This window comes from Patagioenas fasciata, chromosome 3 (genome assembly GCF_037038585.1).
Source record: "Patagioenas fasciata isolate bPatFas1 chromosome 3, bPatFas1.hap1, whole genome shotgun sequence".
Taxonomy (NCBI): Eukaryota; Metazoa; Chordata; class Aves; order Columbiformes; family Columbidae; genus Patagioenas; species Patagioenas fasciata.
In genome coordinates this window covers 23,578,198-23,604,803 of record NC_092522.1, presented here as the reverse complement: position 1 = coordinate 23,604,803, position 26,606 = coordinate 23,578,198, and the positions used below count along the sequence as shown (strand labels likewise).

The window sequence follows — 26,606 nt, the reverse complement described above, 5'->3', positions numbered from 1 at the left end:
TATAAACAGAGATTAAAGTAGAATATAAACACACGGTTGAATGTAAATACCTATTAGGACAATGACACAGATTTCACTTCTACAGACATCAAACACTTAAATGGGTGGAAAGGAAGAACCTATGCATCATTTTGGATATTACAACCAAAGTGTACTTCTATCTCCTCTAGGTTCAGATGATCATGGAGATGACTTTCTTAATATCGAGAGTGAGCAAACCTCAGCGTAGGGAGGAAATACAGCCAGCTCACCACAGCAGTGGCTCAGGAATTGGAAATCCTGCTTTCAGTAGCCTACGCTGGCAATACTATTCCAGTGCAAACTGTACGATTGGCTTTGTCTCGCCCTAGTATCCTTTGCCTATGTTGTCGGTATTTACTTGAACACAGTGTTCACACTTGACTAAGTCTGAAAACTTAGGAAAAGATTCAGAACAGAGCTAGAAGAAAGGCTGGAAGATCCAAAACCATGCCTTACTGAGAGAAAGTCAAGACACTCCAATCTTGTTCTTCCCAAAGAACTCAAGATCTGCACTGATCACGATTATCTACAAAGGAAGATAATTCAGACAGTAAATAGCTCTGCAGCCTTCTTTTACAGGGAAAGGCGTAACTAGATCTATTTGTTGGAAAATGACATTGAATAAGTTCAGGTTAGCAATGAATGCAAAGTTTAACAGATTTTACATAACTATTCTAAGAAAAGGCATGTTGGGCCCCTATCATTTGAAGTCTTTAAACCAAGTTTACATCTACTTTAAAAGGGAATACTACAGCTAAAAAGGAAGCATGGAATCGATACACAGAAATTCCAAATACAACTATCCTAGCATGCTCAATGAAGAATGTAAGACAATTATAATGGCCTTTTCTGGTCTAAAAACAAACACATAAAATACATGCATTACAGATGTGCATTAAAAGTAACTGTATCCTAGCTTATGATGCATTTAATAGTATGATAATAGGAAGTTCATTAGTAACTAGGAGTCAGGAATAAGTGTATTTATGAGTTTTATAACATTTGCAAGAAGTGATTTTCAGGAAGTCCATGTAAAACAGAATTAAATTAAAAAAATAAAAAAATCAACCTTAAAATAATCTTGAGTCTGCCAAGTGTGTCATGATAAGGACGGGGGCTGCGGGCGTAGGCTGGGCAGATGGACAGCTGCCCAAGCCACCGCCCTCCCTGCACCCAGGAACTGCTTCTCCAGCACAAGGGATCACATACAGAGGATTACCATGAAGAGAACCTAAAAAACGTCCTCTAAGCACTCTGCAAAAGCAGTATGAACAGACTTCAAAAGGAACTCTGATAGTTTGCCCTCCAAAAAAGCATTTCCGATGTGGCAATAGGCTTGGAGGCATGGGGGAAAAAGTACAAAAGCTTTTCTCCTTTTCAAAGATTAAATTCAGGTGTAAGTTTAAAAAACAAGCATTGATTTCCTCCCCCCATCTGAAAATACCATAACTGAACAAAAGAGGTGAATATGACTGCAGTTCAACAGGGGCAGCTGTGGATGCCCTGATGTGTATTTCCAGTACTAACATGAAGTAAAGCAGTTTAAATACGACTTCTGAACAGTTGATCTTAAAATTCAAACAGGAACACCAACAAGCACAATACACTTGTGAAAGTGTTTTCAGACTTTTTCTTTTTTGTAATTAATTTGTAACAAGGGATTACAAATTTGAAAATAAAGGTTACAAATAACTAAAGGGACATTCCATAGATACTGATTTTACTAATATGTGGGCATAAAGGGGCAAATCTAAATCATTAGAGAAGATTCCAAGATCCAGATAAGCAATTACATAATGTAAAACCTTTTCTCTCCAGATCATTACACTATTTTGTCTAAATTCTGCACAGGTGAGCAGTTATTTCAACACTAGTTGCACGACTAGCTCAGAAGCCAATGTAATTAAATTACATTGCCGGCACTAAAAATGGTGTGACAGAGAAAATCATGGAGTAGAAGGGAAAAATATGAGCCTTTATTATAGATTGAGTCATTAACCCTCCAAGAGATCATTCATCTACACAAGCACCGCACAAGTTGTTTCAGCAGAGGAAGCATCTCAAATGACTGGCAACTAAAAGGATAGTTTATCTAGGAAAGCTTAGAAAGTAAAAAGTATGCATCAGAGGAAAAAGAGGCTTCAGGCAGCTTTTAAGCTCCCCCAAAACTTTTGTCTTACTGAAGAGGTAAATAAATAAATAAATACACAAACAATAACTTTCTGCTTCAGGCATGAATCCATATTTCCCTAATGTTATGAACCCACTAATAAACTGACATTTGTGCATTTCCCAATCTTAATTTAACTACAAGTCAAGTTTTCAGCCATGTGAACACTTTCACAGGACTTGTACAGATGATAACGACAACACCAAAGCCCTCTTTTTGAAACACTGTGTTCTCATGATGGACAATGCACTGATACCATGGTAACATACAATTTTAAATGTATGCAGCACAAAGGATCCCAAAATTGTTAGTTGTGGGTACTATTTAGCAGCCACAAAACTAACCTTGAGCCTTCTCACAAATGCTGTAATCTCATATAATTCTGCTGACTTTTTTGCCTCAAATGCTCAGAGCACAGTAGCATTAGGCTCAAAGTGGCGAGGTGTGCCACATCCCTTCTGCAGCCACCCAGGAGGGCGTTGGAACAGAGCTGTGCAGAGACAGGGTGCCTGCGGACCACAGCATAAGGTTGTGCTGGGGGTAAAGGCAATGATTTCTGTGTGCAGTGCTGCCCTTGTGCTGCAGCCTCCATCCATGGAATAAAAGGCCATATAGAAAGATCCTTGTCCCCTCTTCCCTTCTGCCCATCCTAAAACACAAGCCCCTAAATCCAGCAATGTCTACCAACATATATTTGGTAATATACTGTTGTTTCAGTACTTGTACTGTAACAGGTTAACACTTGACACCAGTCTGGCTTCTTTCAGCGATTCACCTGCCACTTGGTGTTTGCCTACACACAACACAGAACACTGCACTCCGCAGCAGCTCAGAGGTTTTGTCTTGGCGGTGGTCCCATGCTGATGATCATTTAGTTAGCTAAGCATGCTTTCACTTCTATAAAAAATGGCATCTCACCTCACTTCTACAGAGCCTTCCTTCTCATTCAGACTCACTTGTGCAAAAGAACACACTAAGATGCAGCTTTGCCTGTGCTGCTGCCAGCAGAGCTCTGTCTCTATCAGGACTAGGACAGTCTTCTAGTCACATCTGCACGTGTTGTGTGTTTTATCAAAGTTCCACCTCAGCTTTATTCTGTGCACTTTATAACCAAGCAATCCACAAATACAATTTCTATTACTAGCAGCAAGAGACAGGGCAGCATTATGTACACTCCAATACAATCAACTGTTTTCCTTTTCTGAGACAAGACAGGCATCTGGTTTGCAGCAGTAAAACTGTCCACCACTTGCCTCCCCTGCAAAATTACCAGGAGATAAGGAGGTGAAATGCCTTGACTGAAATTAGTCACTCATTGGGCACCAAACCAACAGCCTGCAGAAACAAATTTTGTCTCCAAAATGTAAATCAAATTATTTGTATTGGAGTACTTGTGCATTCAAGACCTTCCATATTTTGGAACTTTTCAGTTAAGAGTATTTGCCACAGAATTGTTCTTTCTTCACAGCACTTTGCTCCATCCCAGGTTACCATATCCCTTTTCCCTAGCAGCACTAGTAACAAGAGGCCTCAGCTACAAGAAATGCATGTAAACTCATGCACTGCCATCTTCTTCATTTTTCAGGTTGTCGATGTGAACTCTTTTATCCATTTCAAAAGAACAGAATGTCAGCTTCAGAGAAGGACAGAATGATAGGAACTTCAGCAGACAAAATAAGCACAGATTACGAGACAACTACGTGCATTACATTCCTCTCACTCCTAGGTTAAGGAATATTCACTGCCCAGCTGCTTTACACAACTTGCCAGAGGGCAAGTAGATGCTATCATAATGCCCTGGGACAAATTCCACTTAATCAGATTTCCAATTGGAAAGTGAAACTGCATAGTTATTACCACACTGCAAAAATTCATTCTTTCTGTCATCAAATACACTGTGTTTACTTATAATTTTTTTAATGTGAAAACTCAGTTTTGGTCTACTATTTTACTATAAGCTATACAGGAGAAAGTTCACAGGGATGATACATAAATCTGAAAGTCTTAATCATGAACTATTCTAACTTATTTAGAAACTCATTTTTACACCACTATGGAAGGTTCCAAAAAGAATTTTTGAATGCTTACTGTTGTTATACCTTATAAATTAAGTTTCAGACTGAAAGCTGCATGAAGTCAGTGTTAAATCAGTCAGGACTAAGTTTACATCTTGGTTTTAAGTATAGGACTGGAAATGAAAGAATGATGAGCAGCAATAGTTACAGAGTAATTTGAAAACATCCGATTCACCAAAATTGGAAAGAATAGGAATGGAAGCACAAGGCAAACACCCTTAGAAACTTTCACATTTCCAGCAGTTCAGCAACGCTACAGGAAACATAAAACTCCCTATTTGATGGAAAGCCAAAACATCCCCTACTTGCACCAAACTTAGGTAAACACAAACCTCGGGGACAAGGTCAGCACAGCAGAAGCCTGTTGCCTTCACAAATACACGCACTGTGCGTCTGCTTCACCTGCCGAGCAGACACCATAACAATGACACTGCTGGTAAGGGCCTGCAGTACAGCACAATCCTAAGGGAAACTGAGTCACACTCTCTGTTCTAGTGTCTGTTACAGGTGAGGCAACAGATCTGTCAAACCTTCCTGATGCCCCTGTAGGCAATATAAAGGTAGCAGAGACAAAAAAATTATTTTTCGTACTTCATGTTAACTTCTTGAAACACATTGTGCCTCCCATGGAAAACGGCAAAAGAAGGAACAGTAACACTGTCCATTCTAGTGAAGAGGTAAATTTGATTCAATAAACAATAAAATGCTGCTAATTATTAATTATGGTTGTCTCAGTTGGTCCATGACCTGTATTAATCGGACTCTAACACGGTACATGACTGAGCTCTATCAAACTGAGAGTGTCAGTTCTACCCTTAATTTACGACAATCCTTTACAAATCTGTTCAGTTAACATGATGACACTGGCCATGCAGGTATATTAATCAATTTTTCTCCTGACAATTGGTGGCGTTGTAACAAAGACCCACACAGAGTAGTCAGAAGAAAGATTTCAACTCTGAGTTACCTCTCTCTGAGAATCTTCCAATATAGAAATAGTTGGTATCTTCATTAGTTTGCACAGTGATACACAAAACAGTGTCACCAAAGCTACAAGTCTACCCTGTTGTGGGCACGTTTACTGAAACTACTAAATGCCCTAGTTTTAGCATAGCATGTATTTACAGTTTATAAGAAGACATACCAAGATAGCATGTAGACACCTTTTACGTTGAATAATTTCCTCCTCTGTAACACTCAAGCACCTTGTACGTGAATCCATATACATAGCAACACGTGTATCTTTTTCATCTATATCTAAGTTTTTATCTAATCCTCCTATGTGTTGAAAACAACATCCACACAAAGTCTGTGTAGATGTATAAGTCTGTATGTACACAAGCGTGTATTTTCATGCTGTCTACCTACACAAGTAGTTTTCACCTACTGGCACACAATACAGGGTCTTTGAGCTCTTCCCTCTGCATTTTTCAGTGCCCCCTAGATGCAATGTACACACCCCAGCCCCCCCAGTCCTTCAGAGGTACTCATACTGTGCACAACACACGCTATGAACACATAAGCCCCCACTCCCTGCCAGGATGACAGCAGGGACAGGAACACCGGGCTACTCGCCCCTTCCCCGGGGCAGGACGCTCCCTACCCCGCACTGCCCGCACCCCACAGGCAGGGCAAGCTGTCAGACGTGCCCCGCACACTCACGGCCTCCCCTCCCCGGCCGGTTCCCGCCCCGCACCCCACCCGCCCGGCAGGTGACGCCGGGCCAGCCCCGCCGCCTCAGCCGGGTGGGGCGGGGGGCCCAGCCCCGACACCCCGAGGGCAACGGGGGTCGCACCCTCGGGAGGGAGCTCCTCGCTCGCCGCCCTCCCTGCGCCACCGCCCAGGCCGGGGCCTCGCCCAGAAGGGGCGACGGCAGCGGGGTGGGGGGGCCGGGCCGGCCCGGTTGCCAGGGAGGAGGCTCGGGCTCCGGCCCCGCACAGCGCCCACGGCTAGCGGGAGGGAGGCGGGCTGGCGGCGGGGCGCGGCGCCGGTGCCCCGCCGGGGGGAGGAGGCGGGAGCGAGGGGACGGCGGTGTCGGGCGGGGGACGGCGGTGGGGGCACGGGTCGCTACTCACTCTCGTCAGGCAGCTGATCGAGCTCCGCCATCTTGAACGAGCCGCGCCGCTTTTTCAAAGGCTGCCTGGCGCGGTGCATTCTGGGGGAGGAGACGGGGCCTTGCGCGAGGCGGCGCTGGCGCGCGGGGACGGGGCTCGCGCGGGCGCGTGCGCGGGGCGGAGGGCGGGCGGCCGAGCGGGCGTTCGGTCGGTAACGGGCGCTCGGCGGCTGGCGGAGCCGCCGGCGGAGGGGACATGGCGGCGGGGGGGGGTCCCCCCGCGCTCCCGGAGGGCTGTGGAGGCGAGCAGGAGGCTGGTTCTGCCCCGATAAGCTTGTGGTGGGAAGAGGGACAGCGCCTGTGAGAGAAGCCGTGCGCTCCCCCCGCGGGTGTCCTGGATGCTGGCGGGGCGAGGGGGAACGGTCGGCTGACACTTGGTCCGAAGGGTCACCCTAAAGTAGGCCCGCTAGCTTAGTGTCTTTAAAAATGCGCTTGTTATATCATCTACATTAAATGATTTTTTTTTTGCTAAAATGTACTTAACTTTCTTCATCTCTGCTTTTCACTGTCAGCTGTCCCATGCCCAAGCAAAACAGCAGCAAAGCTGAGGCATCAGGAGGAGTAAGTGATAAAAATAAAAACGCCAGCATAAACAGTCCGGGCCCTGAACTCGTGCTCTGTGTCACTCCTCCTGAAGGGATGACTGAGACATCCAAGAGCAAGGCCTGAAGGTCAAGGTCTCACCTGTTCCCACCAGGGAGATCCAACAAGCTGCCCTGCCTTGGCCTGCCATCCAATGCAGCCCCCAACCACCATGGCTTAAAGCTTTCTGCAAGCAGCAGAGGTGGGTTCCTTACATGGCTCATTTAGGTCTCTGCACCACAGCAAATTTTAAAGGTTCTGCATCAAGAAATGGAGATAGTGTAAACCACAAGCACCTTAAATGCTTATAGACCAGACTCTCTATGGGTGTGGGGCTTTCACAGTAGTACCTACTGCTACTCATACCAAAAAAAAAAAAGAATTTTAGGTTTTTTTAACACATGAAAATGCAAATTGAAGCTCAAAATAAATTAACAGTATATCTTCGGCAAGGCTAAGTCCGTGTTACATTTCAAACATATTGCCAACAGCACCATGGCATGATGCAAAATGGAAGCTATGCCTGTTTGCATGTCTTTAAAAGCATCTAGGTGAAACTAAGGATTCTGCAAAACACAGAAATGTATATATTGGGACACAGAATATTGTTTTTAGTTTGTGTTCTTAATTTGCTAATGAAATCAGATAACTAGGCACTCTAGGAGGTTGAAGGGGCAGGATGTAGGTCATGTTATTAAACAATTTCTAAAATAAATAAATCAATTTAAAACCCAAATGCTGCCCATCAGCTTAAGAGGAAAAAAGATGAGTTTATAAGAGAAGAAAAACTGAGTAAAATCCTTTAGAAATTTCCCCAGGGCTTTCCATGTATGTGAGGGAAAAGAAAAAAAACAAAAAAGAGGACAGAGTCTAGCAGGTATTTCCACCCTCTTTTTCAGGTCATTTTGAAAGGCTGTTTGAGCAGCCATCTTTCCCCCTGGTCCCCACAGTGCCTAAGATGCTCCAGCGAGATTTCCAAAATAAAGCCACTACAGCAGGCAGATGCAGAACAGCACAGGCATAACACTAAACTAACTAGTAACAAAAAGCAACAGAACAGTGCTCTCTGCCAGTTCAAGGGCAAAAGCCACACAACACCAAGCCCTGTACAATGTTCCCCTTCAATGAAACACCTCCGCCACCCAGGAGGCCTGATATGGACCAGACCTTCCAGGCTCGGGTAAACAATAATCTGTTAACACCACTAACGCTTTTTCTGTGTTTCAGCTGAGCTCCCCTTGTTCCAAGGGTTGTGTGTTAATGCTCAACTGAGAGTGGAGACTTGCACAGCTGACAGAAGACACCAATCACCAGCAAGATTTTTACTGCTCCGCTTTTAAACCTTGTCATCAGGCCTCCCTGTGCTGAAAGCAGAGGTCACCCAGTGCCACCCTGATGCTAGAGCTTTCATCAAGGCAAGAGATTTTCAAGGCATCTTCAGGGGAGGGAAGAAGTTTTCCACAACACAGTCACAGTTTGAAACACTCCTAGGGCCTGACTGTCTAGAAGGGAAAAGAAAAATGGGGTAAAAAGAAAAAAGAAAAAAAAACCCAACACCTTTCAAGATTTCTTTGTACATTGTGTTAAAAATAGAAAATAGACAAGCTGAGAGATTTCCCCCTACCCCCAACACCTCCTGCTAATCATCCTAAAAATTACCAGGGCAGAAGGTAAAATTCAGCTCCCATCAGCATGACACTGAATATTCCTGAATTTCATTCCAACAGCTGCATTTGGAAAATATCTAGCAGAAGCTATTACTATGCGCTATGCTGAAAGGTAACAATCAACACTCTTATTTTCAAGATTCCTGCTATAAAAGACCTTTTACATCTTGGCCGTTTATGAATGCTGCAGTATCTCTATATTCTAGTTTTTAACTTCTCCTGTGCATGCTGTTTCCATGTCACACAAACAGCACTGCTGCCATATGAGTATGCAGAAAAATACACAGTATTTTCAGTCTCCTTTTACAATCCTGGCAAATTTGCAGTTTGCACTTGGGTGATGTGGAAATGACACAATTATTGCGACAGGCAGCCACAGTGACCGAGAACATCTGTGCTCTCGGCTGACAGCCCGCCTGCAGGTACTGACTCACCTGCCTCACACCGAGGGAGGCAGAGCTTTATGCTGCTGTCTCTCTTGCTGTTTGCTTTCCTAAAGGGTCACGCTAGGCAAATCCTCTTAATGGTGTGCACCAAAATGCTGCAGAAAGCACTCAAATTTCTCCTTAATTACTGCAGGTGATATTAAGACAAGTTACACCACCTGGTAATCAACACATTCAGAGTCTCATCAGAGCAGTGCAGGTAGTGCTATCCCCCAGGAACAGGAGATGGCCAGAGGGCAATTTCCCCACCTCCCCTAGGCAGGCACTGGTAGCAGAAAAGCTGAGAGCTGGCAGAAGAGTGTGCTCTTCAGTAACTGAAGCATGTTCTTGTGAAGTCCTGCTGCATCAGTCACATCATGAAATTGGAATTTGTAATTAGAGGGCAGGGGAAGCAGCCAGTTTCCCCTTTCAGTTATTGGGAAGCCATTCCTTCTTACCTTCAGACTGTACTTGGGTATCTCACTTTCCATGAGAGCAACCCACAATGCCCACAATCTCCACACTGGAACAAATGAAAACCAGCAAGTCATCTTGACTGGGATCTATAGCTGCCTTTCTTCTCATAGGTGCCACTGCATTTCCAAAATTATAATTTCTGGAGAAGTAGCCTGGCATTTATTTGAAAGTAGCAGGACACACAAGCTCTTGGTCAGATGTACTCCACAACAGTGGAAACTATTTTTTTAATGGGCATAACAGAAGGAGAGAGAGTATAATGGACTAAGTTGGGTGCCTCACCAGATACAGAAGAATAATTTAAGCAAAATACTAAGTGGTATATAAACTGGCTACAGAAACACTTCAGCAGAAAATTATGTCCCTAGAACTCAGAGAGGGAGGTCTGATCTCACTAGTTGCAAAGACTGCATTACTCAGTTAAGAACGTGATTACAACTCTGTATGGTATTGAGAAAGTTTGATGTGCCCCAAGGTCTTTTTCACAAATAAACTCTTTTTTCTTCCTCCTTGGATTTAGAAACTGGGGACAGGGAGGTGGATTTCATTAAAGGCTGTACCAACTGATGTAAAGACTGGTTTATGACTGACATACGGGGTTGGGTGACCTGTGCTGTACTTTCTCAGGCACTTCTTTCCTGCATGATCTTGGGCATCTGACAAACAATATATACTGCCAAGTGGCTTAGGCTGGCATCCTTCACTTTACCCAATTCATATAAAACTGCATGAACTATCTTAACATTTGCGAGCCACTGTACAACACAGCCTCCAGCCATGCTAAATAAAGATAAAATGGTTAAATATACATACATTGCTACTTCTTGTAGTTTAACATTTAGATCAGAATTCATTCCTCAACATCCCTCCTCTGAAAGAAGCAGAGGATGTCATGGAACCTAATGTCTTGGAAACTCCTTCCTCTTAAGTCAGTTTGACAGAAATGGGACTACCTATTCCACTCTGCTTCATGCACATTCTCCACAAGTAACGCCTTGCGTGGTTGTCACTGAGCAGCTCTTCTCAGCCGCATGGACAGGCTGGTTGAACACTGGGTCATGGCAGGAGAAGCAAGGCTGCTTTGCAGTCGGACAGGTTGGCAGGAGAAGCAGCACCCTGAAATCACATTAGATTCCACTGCAGGATAGTCACACCCAGGTCTCCTAGAGTCCCCAAAGGGCACCTGTTGCCTCCTCACAAAGTCCTGTCCCACTGTCTTTTACTGCTGTATTTGCAAGGTTAGAGACAGCTTAGGATATACTTGCTTGTGCTCCAACTATTACCTCAGCATTAAGTATATATCATAAAACACTCCTTGCACTACATAGTGCTTATGGCCAAATTTTAGGGCAGGACAAGAGGTCTGAGAGCAAAAGAGAACTCTGAACCACCTCTGGTACAGGTGACAGAGGGAACATCAAAAGCACAGACCTTTAATTCCTGGTCCTAAACTGAACTGTAAACTGTGATATTTTTTTTTTGGAAAAAAAATTCTACCTCACAACTAAACTGATCTGTTTCTTATGTTCTTTTTCAGAGACTGACAAGATTACACTTGAGTCTTAAATGCACGACCAAAAGTTTCTGTTGGAAGTGAAACAATATTAGCCACTGGTTAAACCACTGAAGAACAAAAGATAATGGCCACCCTCTTCCCTTCTTCTGAAATTCATGACCTCTGACCTCAATTGATTTTTTTGTGTTCAGCTGTCCCCAAGGCATTACAACTTACCCAGTCCTTCCACATCCCCCGCTCTTCCCAAAAGCAGCAGCTCTGTTTTCCGTCTACCACTCCTCATCCTCCTCTTCTCCTTCACAGGTCCTGGAAACAGCTGCACCATAAACAACCACTTTGGCTTGGAGCTCCTCTTTCAAAAGGCAACAGGGCATCACAACATCTTAGGAAATGGAGCTGTTTTTTTCCATGCAGGTTACCAAAGACTAAAGCTGCAGCTGTCAGGATGAGGTTGAATTGGCCCTTTGTAAGAAGTGAACTGTTGCAGTGGAGAAGATACTGAATGCACTATCCACGCAGAGCTGTCCCTGGGGATCACTCATCTTGCCCTAACAGCTCAGGGAAACCAGTAATTTTTGAAGAGAAAGAACTGGTGTTGCACAGCAGTCAAGTACTCCCATATTACTCAGTGACTTACTGAAAGTGAGTTAATTTAAGGGAAGTAACAAACATCACTGAACATTGAAATTATTAGTTTATGTTGATGTTCGAAGACAGGGAATTCAAGACTATCCACAGAGTGGCAATATACGTCATTCCAGGTCATGACCAGTGAAGCCTGAGCCCAAACTCAACTTACAGCTTTGTTAGGACTTGAGTATACAACAACCAACTTACATCACGTTGACAGTAGATATTTAAAGGAGGTTTATTGGGGCTAATACTAAATTCAAACAGCCACAAGTTCATTTTCCATGTTTACCACACCAACTGTTGACAGATGAAGTCTCAGTGGAAAGTCCAAATTTCCATTTCATCATGTCTTCCTGAAACGTGACTACAGATTTCAAGAGTTGGCATTTGAGAGAGGTATCATGTTTAAGAACATTCTACGAATACATTTAAATCATGACTCAAAACCAAAATGATTTGGAAGTTTTGAAACATAAAGCTGTTAGTATGAAATTAGCTTTTATTTTTTACCTCAAAATAAATGCACATTTATCATTTATTCAAAGGAAAACTGAAAAAGAGTATCTTAAACAAGAGGGAATCTTAACAGAGCAAATATCGCAAATATCCTCAAGTTCCTTCTCCTGCTACTGCTCAGCTCTGTTTGCCTAAAAACAAAAGCTTGATTTTTTTTTTGTCAGTTTGGTCAATTAAAAGAGACACTCGAAAGCCCCAAAATTAGAAGTGGTATAAAACAAAACCAGGTACTCGTTCTCATCAGAATTCAGGTCCATGTGTTACCACACATTTATATAAAACTTTCACTAAGTGTTGTACTAAGTAGGATTTAGTAACCTCTTCTGCAGTTTAGCTCTTGATATCTTGGTAAGAGAAGTCAATGCGTAAGCATGTCAGAAGTCAACGCTATAGTGTAACTACAGTATAACTCTAACAGGGCTTCTAAATACTGTTCACCAGAGTGATGTCTTATAGTTGAATTTCAGTTTCAGCAGGTACTTCAGATTTACCTGAGCAACATCATACACAATATATCTGGGAAGAATGTTAAGGAATAATTATGGTTGTTAATATTAATAAAACAGAAAAACCTCAAAACACAGTCAAGCTTCACCTTTGAACTTAAGGTACCACAGAGATGCCTACGTGATTACACAGCTCTAACAGCTCAAATCACAAATCTTTAAATTTGACTTTTCTGTCAATCTGTTTTACACAACAGTTAGAAACAAGCAACTAACAGTCATATAGCAAATAAATGGTGGTGCAGCAGGAATCCTGAGTGACAGGCAGGTGAACTGACCTCGATACAGGGCTGTAGCTCTTGAAGATTATTTTTTGTCAGCCAGAGCCATCACACAGAACATCTTTCTTTGCTGTTTAAATAGTGGCGCAATGTAGCGTAGATGAGAACTGCCGTTTACAGACCTGGCATATCCAATTATAACTGTAGCTCTACTGCTACCTTCCAGCACAAAGTCATTAAAGTCCTCTTAATTTCCCACTAAAAAACCCAAACTGGAATAACAGAGAACAGCTCTACAATGGTTGGCAGCGCTTGCACATTTTATAACCACACTGCATCATTTTATTATTTCAGGAGACAGTTGCAGCTCATCCCTTTCTTTCTCAATGCTTTAAGTCTCAAACTTACCTCTAATCCCAATTTTAGATTAAAAGCATCCCCATTAAACACAGTGTAAAACAAAATTAATGCACACCAGGTAACTTCAATTAGTTATTATTACCTGTATTAAATTTTAGCATCTGTCTTGCTCAGATGGTATATTTAAGAAAACTCAAGTCAAGAACTGTATGCCATAAGTTCTGTTGCTAAAACTGCTTGCAAGAGGAAAACAGCTTCACCAAGGGAAGACAGCTTCTACAGAACCTAGTTGTGTAGAAGCTGTGTGTTAATGGGTTGCTTGCTTCACTGGCAGTGAAGATATTGAGCTGGGACCTCAGACATCACTTATGACCTCTTGTGAATGTTATACACACATTAATTTGGAGGCACTTCTGCCTAGGAAGAAGCTTAGTGGCTACATCTCTGATGGGCATACTTTCAAAGGGTCTGGGAATGTAAGAGAAGCTGTGTGATGAGGGACTCACAGAATCATAGAATGGCTGGGGTTGGAAGGGACCTCTGGAGATCATCCAGTCCAACCCACCTGCTACAACAGGTTCACCCAGAGCACATCACACAGGAATGTATCCAGGTGGGTTTTGAATGTCTCCAGAGGAGGAGACTCCACAGCCTCTCTGGGCAGCCTGTTCCAGTGCTCTGGCACCATCAAAGTAAAGAAGTTTCTCCTCATGTTCAGACGGAACCTCCTATGCTTCAGTCTGTGCCCGTTGCCCCTCATCCTATCGTTGGGCCCCACTGAAAAGAGTCTGGTCCCATCCTCCTGACACCCACCCCTGAGATATTTAAGTGCATTGATAAGATACCATCTGAGCCTTCTCCAGGCTGAACAAACCCAGCTCTCTCAGGCTTTCCTGATAAGAAGGAAGCCATGGAGCTGGCTCCTCCTGGCCAAGCTGGCCAGCCACAGCATCACAAGGAAGAAACCAAACTGGAGTCATGTGGAACAACCACAGGTTGCATTCCCCTTCCCTGGTCGCGGCATGTCTCTGGGCAAGGCTCTACTGGGCAGCGTTGTCTGGCCGCTCCAATGTCTTCAGGTATTAAGTCCTTTTGGGGCAACAGCTATTTGCTGTGTGTATTGTTTCATTTTTTTTTCAGAATGACAAGTGTGACAACTGTAAAATCATCTCGCTTGGAGAAGGGAGTCTAAATTGTCTGTGAGTACTCCAAAGCAGATCTAAAAGAAACAAAACACACTGTGCCAAAACTCCTGACCGACATCAGCGAGGTCCTGCTAAACTCAGCAACACTCAAACACAGCATGCAGCCAACATAATAGCAAAGGATACTCATTATACAGAAGACAGGTATCATTAATTCCCGTTGAGATCCCATTCCCTAAGGGAACCTCCACCCCACCAAGGGTGGTAGTGGCTGTGGGATCAGGTGCAGTTTTGCCTAAGCCTAGAAAGGGAAAAAACATTAGTTACAATTCTAGAAGGCAAACACAGACTTTGCACATAAAGAAAATTACTCAGCCAGCCAAATATTACTTCACATATATTTCCAAAAGCTGAGCAAGTGGCAAAAGTATCTTAAAAGAACACAAAAGAAACAGTCTGTTTATTCAATTCGGCATCACCATACTAATGGTAGTCATACTCTGCTACATTAAAAGTGAAAATTTTAGACTTTTGGCCGTTAGTTATCTAATCTGTATGATCAAAGCTAAAACAGACCAGACTTACAGCTCTCATATCCTATGTCCATTAATGAAAATATGCACATTGCAACATTTTCAGAGAAGCATAACAAACCAGTTCTTATTCTCTTTAAACTCTTCAATACAAATCTGATTTGACATCCATAACAGTGTGAGTAGTATGTATTGAAAAAGATGCTAAATCACATTTTATTCTATTTTAGGCAACTGTTTTCTTAAGCCTCTCAAAATGAATAGTTTAAGAAAAGCCACTCATTACTGAATGTTACTGTTCTTGTCTCTCCCATCTTGGTACAGAAGATAGCCATGATTACCGTTACTTTTGCTTGAATTGGAGAGCTAATTTTTTTCTCTCATCTTTTTCAGTGCAATATAGTGATACTTTTTGCAGATAGAAATGTAATGAGAACAGCTGTTCCATCTGAACCTTTATTCTTAGCTTTTCCCTTCCCTCCAAGCTTCTAAAGCACTTTGAAAGCTAAACAATTATTCTTCTGATTTATCCAACCTCTCATCTTTCCTCTAAAATGCACAGTATTGTTATGATTAAAGTGAGTCAGAAGTTGGAGAATGCACCTTACATATTCTCGTGTGTAATATCAAATGAAAGTTTCCTCCTGAACTTCAGGCAACACATGAACTTCAGTCTTAAGCTTCCAAGTGCTTAACTCCCATCTCAAACACCACATACATGTATAGAGGTGCAAATATAGGGCAACATTATGCAAACTGTTAAAGGAAGTACAGCTATGAAATGACTCAAGTTCTCTTTGCTAAGCAGAGGGCCACAGGAACTTGCCACCAGTGACATTCCCAGTGATGACTACTAATGCTTACCTTTCACACTGTGTTTTCCCTTGGGCAATTTTGTTATGTGAGAAGCATTCTTTAGCTCATACCTGGACAGCACAAAGAACACACAACAGCATTTTACATTCATCCTAAACCATCCTGGTTAAAAAAAAAAATAAAAAAAACCCCACTTTTTCTTTTTTTTCCAGGCTTCACTTTATGGTGAGTAAATATAAAGTTAATTTAGATTCTACTCTACTGGAACTCAACCACCTTTCTTCTTTGTCTCAGTTACTAATGTTAATGATGTTGGCATTTAGTAAGAAATTCTAAAAGTGCAACCCTAATTTTTTTTTCCCCCACCAAACAGCTCTCATTTTAAGAAGGAAAAAAAAAGTTTCCAAAGAAATACAAAGTGCTCTTTCTTCACATTGAAGAAAAGGTTTGTAATTTTAGCAACGCTTTCTACCATGATATATTAAGCATGTTTGGCAAATATTCTTTATAAGTTACTTACATATTTCCAAGGGCAACTTCTCCCAGTAGTACTAAGCCTATGGGATCAGCTTGAGATGTGTGGCAGTAGTTGGCACTCTTGGATACCATGTCTGCAAAATAGATGCCTTTTCCAAACATGTAGCCAGTCTGCAAGCCACAAAAGAAAAAAAAAGGAAGAAAAAAAGAGTTGTCATCTGCACACTGAGGGATAACACTGGGCTCTCCCCACACAGAAATTCTATTTGGATTGTCTCCAGCTGTGGCCACCTCTGGGCACAGGGATGGAGGCAGACAGAGAAGGTGTCTGTTGAACGTACCACAGGAGCTTCAGGGGGAGCTATCCGGAGACCCTGCGAGAGGATCCCGGCGAAGTTGGTGGTACGGGATCCGTGCCACAGCAGCTGGCGATTGTGAAGCTGCTTGAACGGCTTGTAACGCTGGCTCTCTCCTTCACGCTCAATCCTGAATATCTTCAAGTTAAAAAGGGGTAGGAGAAAAAGAACAACCAAGCAAACAAATTGTTACCTTCATACAACTAAACAAATGAAAAAAAAAAATAATCATTCAGTCTGGAATATACACTAATCTGCTAGGAAAATGGATCTGGATGGTTTTTAGTATTTGCAGTTTGCTGTGTCACGCTAGCAAAAAAGAGGTAGCACTGATCACACAGTACTTGTTATTGACTACTTCTTCACCTTCCCTTCTGCATTTTCATGAGAACAGAGTTTTCTGAAAAATCATTCAATGAACTAAGGCTCAGTTTTAGAGGATGATTATTCCCCTCCAGCTCCTTTTTGAGGCCAATTAAATTAAAATAAAAGCGTACCCCCAAAGATGCCTCGGTAAGCTTAGACTCATCTCTGCCTAGACTTCAGCTGTTCTGTTAAATAGTAATTGGTCTATCAAACCATCCCTTCAGCAATGGAAACTAGATAAGCTACTCAAAAGGAAACTGTGAACAAGTTGACACAGAAGAATCCATCGTCACAAACTGAAACCCCACTATTGCCCAGCTTACATCCACGACTTTGAGATCATACGCGTTATGAGTAGCAGCATGAGTATTTTTCACATATTGCTTAATAATCTTGGCTTCTTCGGAATCTTTGTCAACAACCTGCAGAGGCAAACAAGAGAAGTTTCTTTAACTAGCAGTCTTCTTATAACATATCATCCACCACATGCTTGCAAATCCCCGGTTGAAGCCTCCTTTATCGTTTAGGTAGAAATTTATTCCCAGCTAGAGAAGATGTACACACAGCACTCAGTCACAGGATGTCTCAGATGGGAAAGCACCTCTGGAAATGGAGATGATTTCCAACTCCCCTGCCTTTTCTAGTGTCTGACCACCCTCACAGTAAACAAGCAAACCAACCAACCCCAAACCAAACAACATCAACAACTTAAGCTTTTTCTTTTGTTTCAATACAATTTCCTGTATTTCAATTTGTGCCCATCATCTCTTGTCACTGGATACCACTGAAGAGAGTCTGTCTTCTTTACTCCCTTCATCATCAGGCATTCATAGATATCAATAAGGTATCCCCTCTGCCTTCTCCAGGCTAAAAGCCCCAGCATTTTCAGCATCTACTCACACAACACGTGCTCCAGCCCCTTAACCATCTCAGTGAGCCTTCACTGAACTCGTGCCAATACATTTGCCCACTTAGAGTTTATGTGATTTCTTATACTCCAAACTAACAGGACATCAGCTTGTATTCACACTCACTCATTTCCTTTTATTTCCTTTACCTTAATATCAGTTTTAAGCTTTTCATAGTTGATGTCAATTGGGTCTTTATCTCCATCTTCATTTCCACCTCTGAGAAGGCTGTAAGCAACCTCAATATCAAGCAAGTTGTCCAACATCTGCACTTTAGCCTGAAGAATTTAAAGAGGTTATTTTACTGGTACCTTTGACATGTTCAGAATAAATCTGGAATACCCCAAGTTATAAAAGCGTAGGTGAAATCACTGGCCACACACTGGCATCTAACAACATATTACCTTCTTCCTCTTTCGTATATATATATACATACTTAAATATACTAAATACACATGCACATACACACATATATACAAATAGGCTATAATATATAACATATATCTTCTAACACCTTATATATATTTGTATATGCATAAAATCATAGAATCATTCTAGTTAGAAGAGACCCTCAAGATACAGTCCAACCACAACCCAACTCTAGCACTAAACCATGTCCCTAAGAGCCTTATCTACACATCTTTTAAACACCTCCAGGGATGGTGACTCCACCACTTGCCTGGGCAGCCTGTTCCAGTGCTTTACAACCCTTTCTGTGAAGGAATTTTTCCTAATATCCAATCTCAACCTCCCCAACACAACTTGAGGCCATTTCCCCTTGTTACTTGGGAGAAGAGACCAACACCCTCCATGCTACAACCTCCTTTCAGGAGACCATATACACACATTTATGCACATAAACAAACAAAAAGATATTCTGAAGAAAAACAAGCTTAATCTCATAGGAGCATGAGGTTAAATTAAGTCTTAAACCTCACAAATTCTCTGTGTTATATGTCTGATATCAGACCTGTTGCCTGCAAACCACATACTGTTTCCAGCCAATACCTGAATGTATTCCAAGTTATTTAGGAGAGGTGGTTTCTTCATCCCGAAGTCATGAGGAATCAGAGTATAGAAGCGGTTGGAGAGGTCCAAGATCTGGGATTCTGAACCATTGTCAGAAACTGCCTAGACAAGACAATAAGCACCAAAGAAAATTATCTTAATTAAGTCTCCATAGCAATAGACACACAAAAGGTACTTGAAAACTAGTACACAAAAGCAGCAATGCAAATAGTGTTAATGCTGAAACTCTCACAGAACTAAAAGGGGCAATTCTATTTAATTGTTTTGCATGTAGTAAGTCACAGTACGTGCACAGAAATATAGAGAATTTCTGATAAAAGAAAAATCTAAGGGCGATTGTTTCTGGAAGGCAAAATAAAGGCTTCTGGATATGGAAAGGACTCATGCCCTTAGCAAGGTTCTGGTCTACTCTAACAATTGAAGTAAAATTTCCAATATCTATGCTTTGTCAGGCAGTCTATGACAAAAAAATGGGGTATGCTGGTACATTCTTGCAAGCTGTTCAGGCAATGCTACATAGTGATTCTTGGCATGGTCGAGATCATGATGTGTAAATACAGTAATGTCATCAAGCCAGACCCTTTCCTGTGTCAACTTTTATCCTCGTCATCAGACAGACTTCCCTGAGGTGGAAACACCAGCTCGCTACTAGATCAAGACACCAGCTTCATTTGCTCAATCACGAGCCATGTCTGGCCCAGCCTGAAGTCTGTGTTACAAAGTGTGGAAGACAAAAGTACTGTCCAAACTGGTAAAACAGTGAAGAGAACGACCCAGCACACCATGGAAGCCACATCCCATTCTCCAGCAAGAGAGAACATGAATCCTTGTACATATAGCTCAGCATTCATTCCATTCTGAGCCCACAACAACTTCTGAATTCCCCTCTTGCTATAACATTTCTTTCATGCTCACCTGCTGAACTTCATTGAGGATGGAGTAGGCACTCTGGATCTGTCGCTTGCTCAGTTTTCCCAAGGGCATCTTTTGTAGGTCAATCTGATGAAGATTTAAACGATTAAAACAGGGTTTTACTATACTGAAACCACTGCAGCATTCCCTCTCTAGCTCCTAGGGAACAAATCCCTCCATCCTGGTAGGACTGACCATATGATTAATAGAAACATTTCAGACTTGGTATCAATCTCTGTGGATTGAGAAACAACTCCAGAAGGACAAGTGCACGCTACTGAGACAACATCCTATGAACAAAGGAACACCGCAATAGGAAACCAAGCATGCATACTAGGGCAACACAAAGACAGGGTACTGAGCATCTGACTAGAAGTTTAATATTGACCTGGTATCACATGGATTCCTCAATCCCCTCAGTAACCATACTTTTCAGGCTGGCAAAGAAGCAAACTGAATGAAATTATTCTGGTTCATAAGATCATCTGTGTCTCTAGGTACTACCTAGACACCTTCTTCCAACTTTACCCTACACTTATCAACAGTCAAATGCAAAGATGTTATAAGATGTTTTGTATTCATCAATGAAAAATGAACCATAAAAAAGCAGCTAAATTAAAAGCAATGTCTTGGTTGCCTGCATTTATCCACTGATTTAATTTATATGTTGCTTTTGTTTGTATATTGACGGGTCTTGGGAGAGTTTCAGATCTGTATTAAATCCTTGCATAGTTAAGGACCATCTGAATGCAAAAACATTTGTCAAAAGTCAAGTCCAATGGACTCTTTGACGAAGATCATACACACACCATCTGGACTGTTGATTGTACTCGCCCTACACCCTGCAGGCGTCAAACTAGATTTTACTTGATAGATTTAAGATTCAGCTTAAGTACAGAAGATTCTATGAAACCATGTATATCATGTACCACCTGGATAAGTTCCACATCATTTATTCACTATGGAGCTAGGAAACCCAGCTTTATGCAAATCTCTGCATGCTGAACTCAGAAGGCTCTTCCAAGCTACAGACTGGTGTGAAAGCCCTTAAGTGATTTTGTATGGAGACTTCCATCCTGTACTGAGCGTAGGAGAACTTCTACCTTTAGCTGCAGCTAAACATACATAAAGTCAAATACTAAGAAGAGTCAAGATGGACTAGAAGAGAGAAGACAGGCTTCAAAGCTAATCACGTCTTGAGAACATGAGAGTCACAAAGCCAAGATTAATAACCTAATGAAAGATAACTTGCAATAGATTTGTAGCTCCTAATCTTTTGAGGCCAATACTTTCTTGTTGAGTACCATTTCTGTCATTATCCAATGATTAGCTGAAAAAAATCACAAAGGACACGTAAAATGGGCCATTTAACATGGATGTGCAGAATAGTTGTGGACACCTATACTAACTGTAAGTTATACAAACCAATAAACTAACATGTAAACACTAACACCAATAAACCAATACATGTGACTGAGTAATTAATCTCTTACAGAGCTGACACGCAGCCAAAGGGCTGGGGTCTGTGTCTCCTATGAGTCATGGGAGAGGAGCAGAGCCCTGCAGAGCTAATACAAAGCTAAACTACATCCAAAGCTTTATCATTAGATAGATCAAAACAGCAGAGCAGCCAAGGGGTTGGGACTAAACAACACTGCAATTACTGCCGGACACAATGAGCTTGGCCTCCTTAGAATTAAACCTTGCAAGAGCGGTCAAGGACAAGAGAAAAAGCTTCTTCAAATACGTGGCAGATAAAACTAACATTAGAGGCAATGTAGGCCCACTGATGAACAAGGTGGGTGCCCTGGTGACAGAAGATACAGAGAAGGCAGAGTTACTGAATGCCTTCTTTGTCTACCCTGACAGAGGCTGTCCTGACGAGCCCCGTACCACTGAGGCCCCAGAGGAAGTCAGGACAATGGAGGCGTTTGCCTCAGTTGATGAGGACTGGGTTAAGGACCAATTAAGCAATCTGGACATCCATAAATCCATGGGTCCAGGTGGGACGCACCCACGGGTGCTGAGGGAGCTGGCTAAGTCACTGCTAGACCATTCTCCATCATCTTTGCCAAGTCTTGGGACACGGGAGAGGTGCCTGAGGACTGGAGGAAAGCAAATGTCACTCCAGCCTTCAAAAAGGGCAAGAGGGAGGACCTCACCTCCATCCCTGGGAAACTAATGGAACGATTTATCCTTGGTGCCATCTCAAGGCATATCAAGGATAAGAGGGTCATTAGGGGCAGTCAACACAGCTTCACCAAGGGGAAGTCGTGCTTGACCAACCTCATTGCCTTTTACGGGGACATAACAAGGCGGATAGATGATGGCAAAGCAGTGGATGTGGTCTGTCTTGATTTGAGTAAAGCATCTGACACAATCTCTCACAGCATCCTCACAGCTAAACTGAGGAAGTGTGGTCTGGACAATCGGGTAGTGAGAAGGACTGTGAACTGGCTGAAGGAAAGAAGCCAGAGAGTCATGGTCAATGGGACAGAGTCCAGTTGGAGGCCTGTATCTAGTGGAGTGCCTCAAGGGTCAGTACTGGGGCCTGTATTACTCAATATATTCATCACCGACTTGGATGAGGGACTAGAGTGCACTGTCAGCAAGTTTGCTGATGACACCAAGCTGGGAGGAGTGGCTGACACGCCAGAAGGCTGTGCTGCCATCCAGAGACCTGGACAGGCTGGAGAGTTGGGCAGGGAAAAATTTAATGAAATGTAACAAGGGAAAATGTAGAGTCCTGCATCTGGGTAGGAACAACCCCAGGTTCCAGTATAAGTTGGGGAATGACCTGTTAGTGAGCAGTGTAGGGGAAAGGGACCTGGGGGTCCTGGCGGACAGCAGGATGACCATGAGCCAGCACTGTGCCCTTGTGGCCAGGAAGGCCAATGGTATCCTGGGGTGTATTAGAAGGGGGGTGGTCAATAGATCGAGAGAGGTTCTTCTTCCCCTCTACTCTGCCCTGGTGAGACCACATCTGGAATATTGTGTCCAATTCTGGGCCCCTCAGTTCCAGAAGGACAGGGAACTGCTGGAGAGGGTCCAGCACAGGGCAACAAAGATGATTAAGGAAGTGGAGCATCTCCCTTATGAGGGAAGGCTGAGGGAGCTGGGTCTGTTTAACCTGGAGGAGACTGAGGGGTGACCTCATTCATGTTTATAAATATGTAAAGGGTGAGTGTCACAAGGATGGAGCCAGGCTCTTCTCGGTCACATCCAATGACAGGACAAGGGGCAATGGGTGCAAACTGGAACACAGGAGGTTCCACTTAAATTTGACAAGAAACTTCTCAGTGAGGGTGCCAGAGCACTGGAACAGGCTGCCCAGAGAGGTTGTAGAGTCTCCTACTCTGGAGACATTCAAAACCCGCCTGGACGCTTTCCTATGTAACCTCATCTGGGTGTTCCTGCTCCGGCAGGGGGATTGGACTGGATGATCTTTCCAGGTCCCTTCCAATCCCTAACGTTCTGTGATTCTGTAACACGAGGAATTAGCTCCACATCACAGATGTGTGCACCAAGGCTGTCATGAGGGGCAAGGGAGACGTTTGCCTTCCACCCAGGCAGAAGACACAGCACTAGAGCAGATTCAGGCCTCTCACTGGCCTTTTCATGTAAGGCAATGACACAGATAATTTTAAGAAACCCCTGTATGCTCAGTAAGGTAAAACTCAATTAGAAGTGGGAAGAGAAATGCATCAGATAAATCTATTATCATGTCAGAGGAGTACTAAGAATTTGCTATGGTCTTGGCAGAGTGAGAGCACCTTGATGGAATGAAATACTGGAGATCAGGCTGATTAAAGGAAGCAAGCAGCTGTTTTAAGAGGATGCACAGAAACCTCTAACTAGGAAAAACATTATTTCCTCTAATGGAAAACAGCTGTTCAGCAGCAACAGCACAGGAAGATAAATCTAACAGGAAGACAGGCCCATCTGGACTCCTAAGTCTCCTCCAGATCTGCAGCTGGTGTGAATTAACATACTTTCAACAGAGCTCTACAAAGCAAGAAGACATCAGATGCTGCACGGTTCAGAGTCTTTACCCACTTCCAGTTACTAACAATTATTATTTTAGAAGACTTTGATGTAAAGAACCACTGAAGATACAAGAGAACACAATTAACCCAGAGTACTACAAAATGTTAGGCAAGCCATCTGAAAGCTTTCAGATAAACTGTAGGAAATGGTGCAAAGCCTGTTCTGAAAAGTAGATGCACAAAATACCAATACTGAGACCAAACAACACTTGATTAAATACAAAGTCTTAGAGCCGGATAACTAAGCTGGCAGAAGAAAACTGAAATTAGTTATTTAGAATTAACCCAGTTTGAATGGCTGCATTAAAACAAACTACATTATCTCTAAACACCAGTAAAACTGTTCCCATGTAAGGAGAGATGGATTACACTACCACACCACTCTCTGAAAGCTTGTGAGAAGCATGGATCAAGAAGCATTGCAGAAAGAAGAATGAATAAAAACAGAGCATCATTAGAACAAATGTGAAACACAACAACAACAAAATCTCAAGTTTGGCCCCATTCAGAAGAGTATCTAGACTTTGTCAAGGCACTTCATTATTGCACATGTCAACTGGCAGCATTTCTCAAGTCTGAGCTGCATGTCCAGTTGCTACCTTAATTAGTGGTAGTGCTGCCATCCCCCCCAAAACGTGGTTCACCACCCCCACACAAAAAACCCCAAACCAAACACCAAAAACCAGAAAAACCAACCAAACAAAAAGCTACAACAACAACAACACCCCACACATTAGAATGATTACTGATCCCATGACTGGCAGATGAGTTTGTCATGAGCTTGTTAACTTGAAGATGCTGATACAGACATTCCTCACTGAAGAACAAAGAAGACCCCCATGTTTTAAAAACTGGGCACATCATAGCTAAGTTACTATTCCCAGTGCTTGGCAACTTCTGGTCAGACTCTTGTCCTTACTTTAAGGCTGATCTGAAATTCACACAGACTTCTGGGAAGTATGATGCACTCTGAATTGCAATGAACTTGCTTCTGGCTGTACAAGTGACATGTAAAGAGAGAAATGAAGGTCAGAGGCGAGTAACATGAACGTGTGTGGTCACCTCAAATTCCACCATTGCTTTCTTCATGCTCTCCACATCAAAGATCATCTTAATAAGGTCTTGGATTGGCTTAGGAAGTTTTGACTTAGTCCCAGCACCCACTGTCAGTTTCTTGACAGCTTCTTCATCCTGGGAGGTAAAAATAGTACCAAAATTAGCAAAAATCACAAAGGATAAAAGTAACAGGCTGGCTGCCATGGTAACAACTCAAAACCAATTTTGTATATGCATACTATGACTAGCCAGAAGTTCATGGGGAGCGTGGGACATTGCTTTGACAGTTTGGAACAAAGGGGATTTAAAAATCCACCTATTCAGTAATTTGGCAGTATTTCTTTCAAGAGGTGGCACTGTAAAATATAAGTAGAATTAAGGGAACGTGAACTCCTTGTGCATCTCGGCTTCACCTCAAGCAACAATATTAGTAACTTTTTCTGCAAGCCTTCTGTTGCATAGAGACCTTGAAATGAAAAAATGACTGTTTACTTTGTTGCTTTTATGACAAAATAGAGAGGTAATAGGTAGTTTCACTAAGTTTTTGTAATAAAAACTCTCACAGATGAGTACAGGAATCATCAATTAGCCATAATACCACCTAGATGCTTTCACAGATAGAGCATTGCACCGATAAAGCATCTGCCAGATGCTTCAGATTATCAGTGTACAGACACTTCACTGCTGCAATATTCGAATTTCCAGAAATTAAGCTAAGCAGCAAGTACTTTGCACTGAAACACAACATCCGGTAATGTGACCGCAGAAAAATGCAATGTCTTGAAAATATGTTCTCTGGTATCGTTATAGCTATTAACAGCATTCAACTATTCCATCTGAAATTAGTTTAAGTTATGGTTATGCCTTTAAATAAACACACAAAGCCCCATTGGACAGAAGGAAGAGAATTCTTCTTTAGCATAGCTGTCTGAATCGCCAAATCTTACTGTCAATGCATAATTTTTCTTTCTCAGCCTGCTCAATATGTGCACTAAGCAGAATGCTGTATAGGAGCCACTTCACCATTTGGGAGGATTTTGGATGCGGAAGACAGATGAAAAGTATCTATTTAAACATAAGATAATGGTGTTTTCAGACAGGAACTATGTGAAATGACAGCTCAAATAAGGTCAAATTCATATACTTAGAATTAGAGAGTAAACAGGAACGCGGACTCAAGGAACTTCAGACTTGACAATAGAAAACTACTTCATCTCTCAACACATCTATTTTAATGCACGACACCCCTTGATCTACAGCTCTTTCTGCAGCACAAAGATGCAATAGTTGCACCTGCACTTCATTCCTCAAGTTAGTGAGGTGTGAGTGATCCAGCAGTGAGCGCTGAACAGAACAACCAGAGCAACACAGTTGAGCAACACTCCACCTGGCACAGGGACACTGCAGAGTTACCTGCCCATAATCTATTTCCAGCGGGTAGAATTTTTTGGGATATTTAGTGAAGTTCTTTGAATGCCATGAATTTCCAGTTTTCTCTTCATACAAATTCAAGAAGTGTTCAATGGCATCTTCTTTCGATGGCATCTGCTCCAGCTTGTTACTCCCGATTACAGTGCCCACACGACCCCAAGATCTGAACACCCAGTATCTATCGAAGTAAAACATAAGAACGGATATAAGACACTCTGTCTCCAGATTTCAATCCAAATGAAACTGATC

At 42.5% G+C, this 26,606-nt stretch overlaps 2 protein-coding genes and 1 long non-coding RNA gene across 4 annotated transcripts in view; 1 reads left to right on the top strand and 2 right to left on the bottom strand.

Annotated features, from left to right (window-relative positions):
• LIN9 (lin-9 DREAM MuvB core complex component) overlaps nt 1-6,420 on the bottom strand; it is a 40,435-nt gene extending 34,015 nt beyond the window's left edge. For both annotated transcript variants that reach the window (XM_065834277.2, XM_065834278.2), the window contains exon 1: nt 6,342-6,420. In XM_065834277.2, coding sequence (XP_065690349.1) covers nt 6,342-6,420 — 79 coding nt within the window. The remainder of the gene's footprint in view (nt 1-6,341) is intronic.
• A 425-nt stretch (nt 6,421-6,845) lies between these two features.
• LOC136100657 (uncharacterized) lies at nt 6,846-8,535 on the top strand. The gene is made up of 2 exons (XR_010651220.2): nt 6,846-7,163; nt 8,189-8,535. It is a non-coding gene; the product is annotated as an uncharacterized lncRNA (long non-coding RNA).
• Nucleotides 8,536-11,889: 3,354 nt separating this feature from the next.
• Nucleotides 11,890-26,606, bottom strand: part of PARP1 (poly(ADP-ribose) polymerase 1) — a 35,836-nt gene continuing 21,119 nt past the window's right edge. The window contains exons 13-23 of the mRNA XM_065834501.2: nt 26,340-26,535; nt 24,933-25,061; nt 19,828-19,911; nt 18,892-19,014; nt 18,033-18,161; nt 17,299-17,397; nt 16,595-16,747; nt 16,297-16,424; nt 15,825-15,886; nt 14,614-14,728; nt 11,890-12,711 (exon numbers count right to left, since the gene is read on the bottom strand). Coding sequence (XP_065690573.1) covers nt 12,630-12,711; nt 14,614-14,728; nt 15,825-15,886; nt 16,297-16,424; nt 16,595-16,747; nt 17,299-17,397; nt 18,033-18,161; nt 18,892-19,014; nt 19,828-19,911; nt 24,933-25,061; nt 26,340-26,535 — 1,300 coding nt within the window. The 3' untranslated portion in view covers nt 11,890-12,629. The remainder of the gene's footprint in view (nt 12,712-14,613; nt 14,729-15,824; nt 15,887-16,296; nt 16,425-16,594; nt 16,748-17,298; nt 17,398-18,032; nt 18,162-18,891; nt 19,015-19,827; nt 19,912-24,932; nt 25,062-26,339; nt 26,536-26,606) is intronic.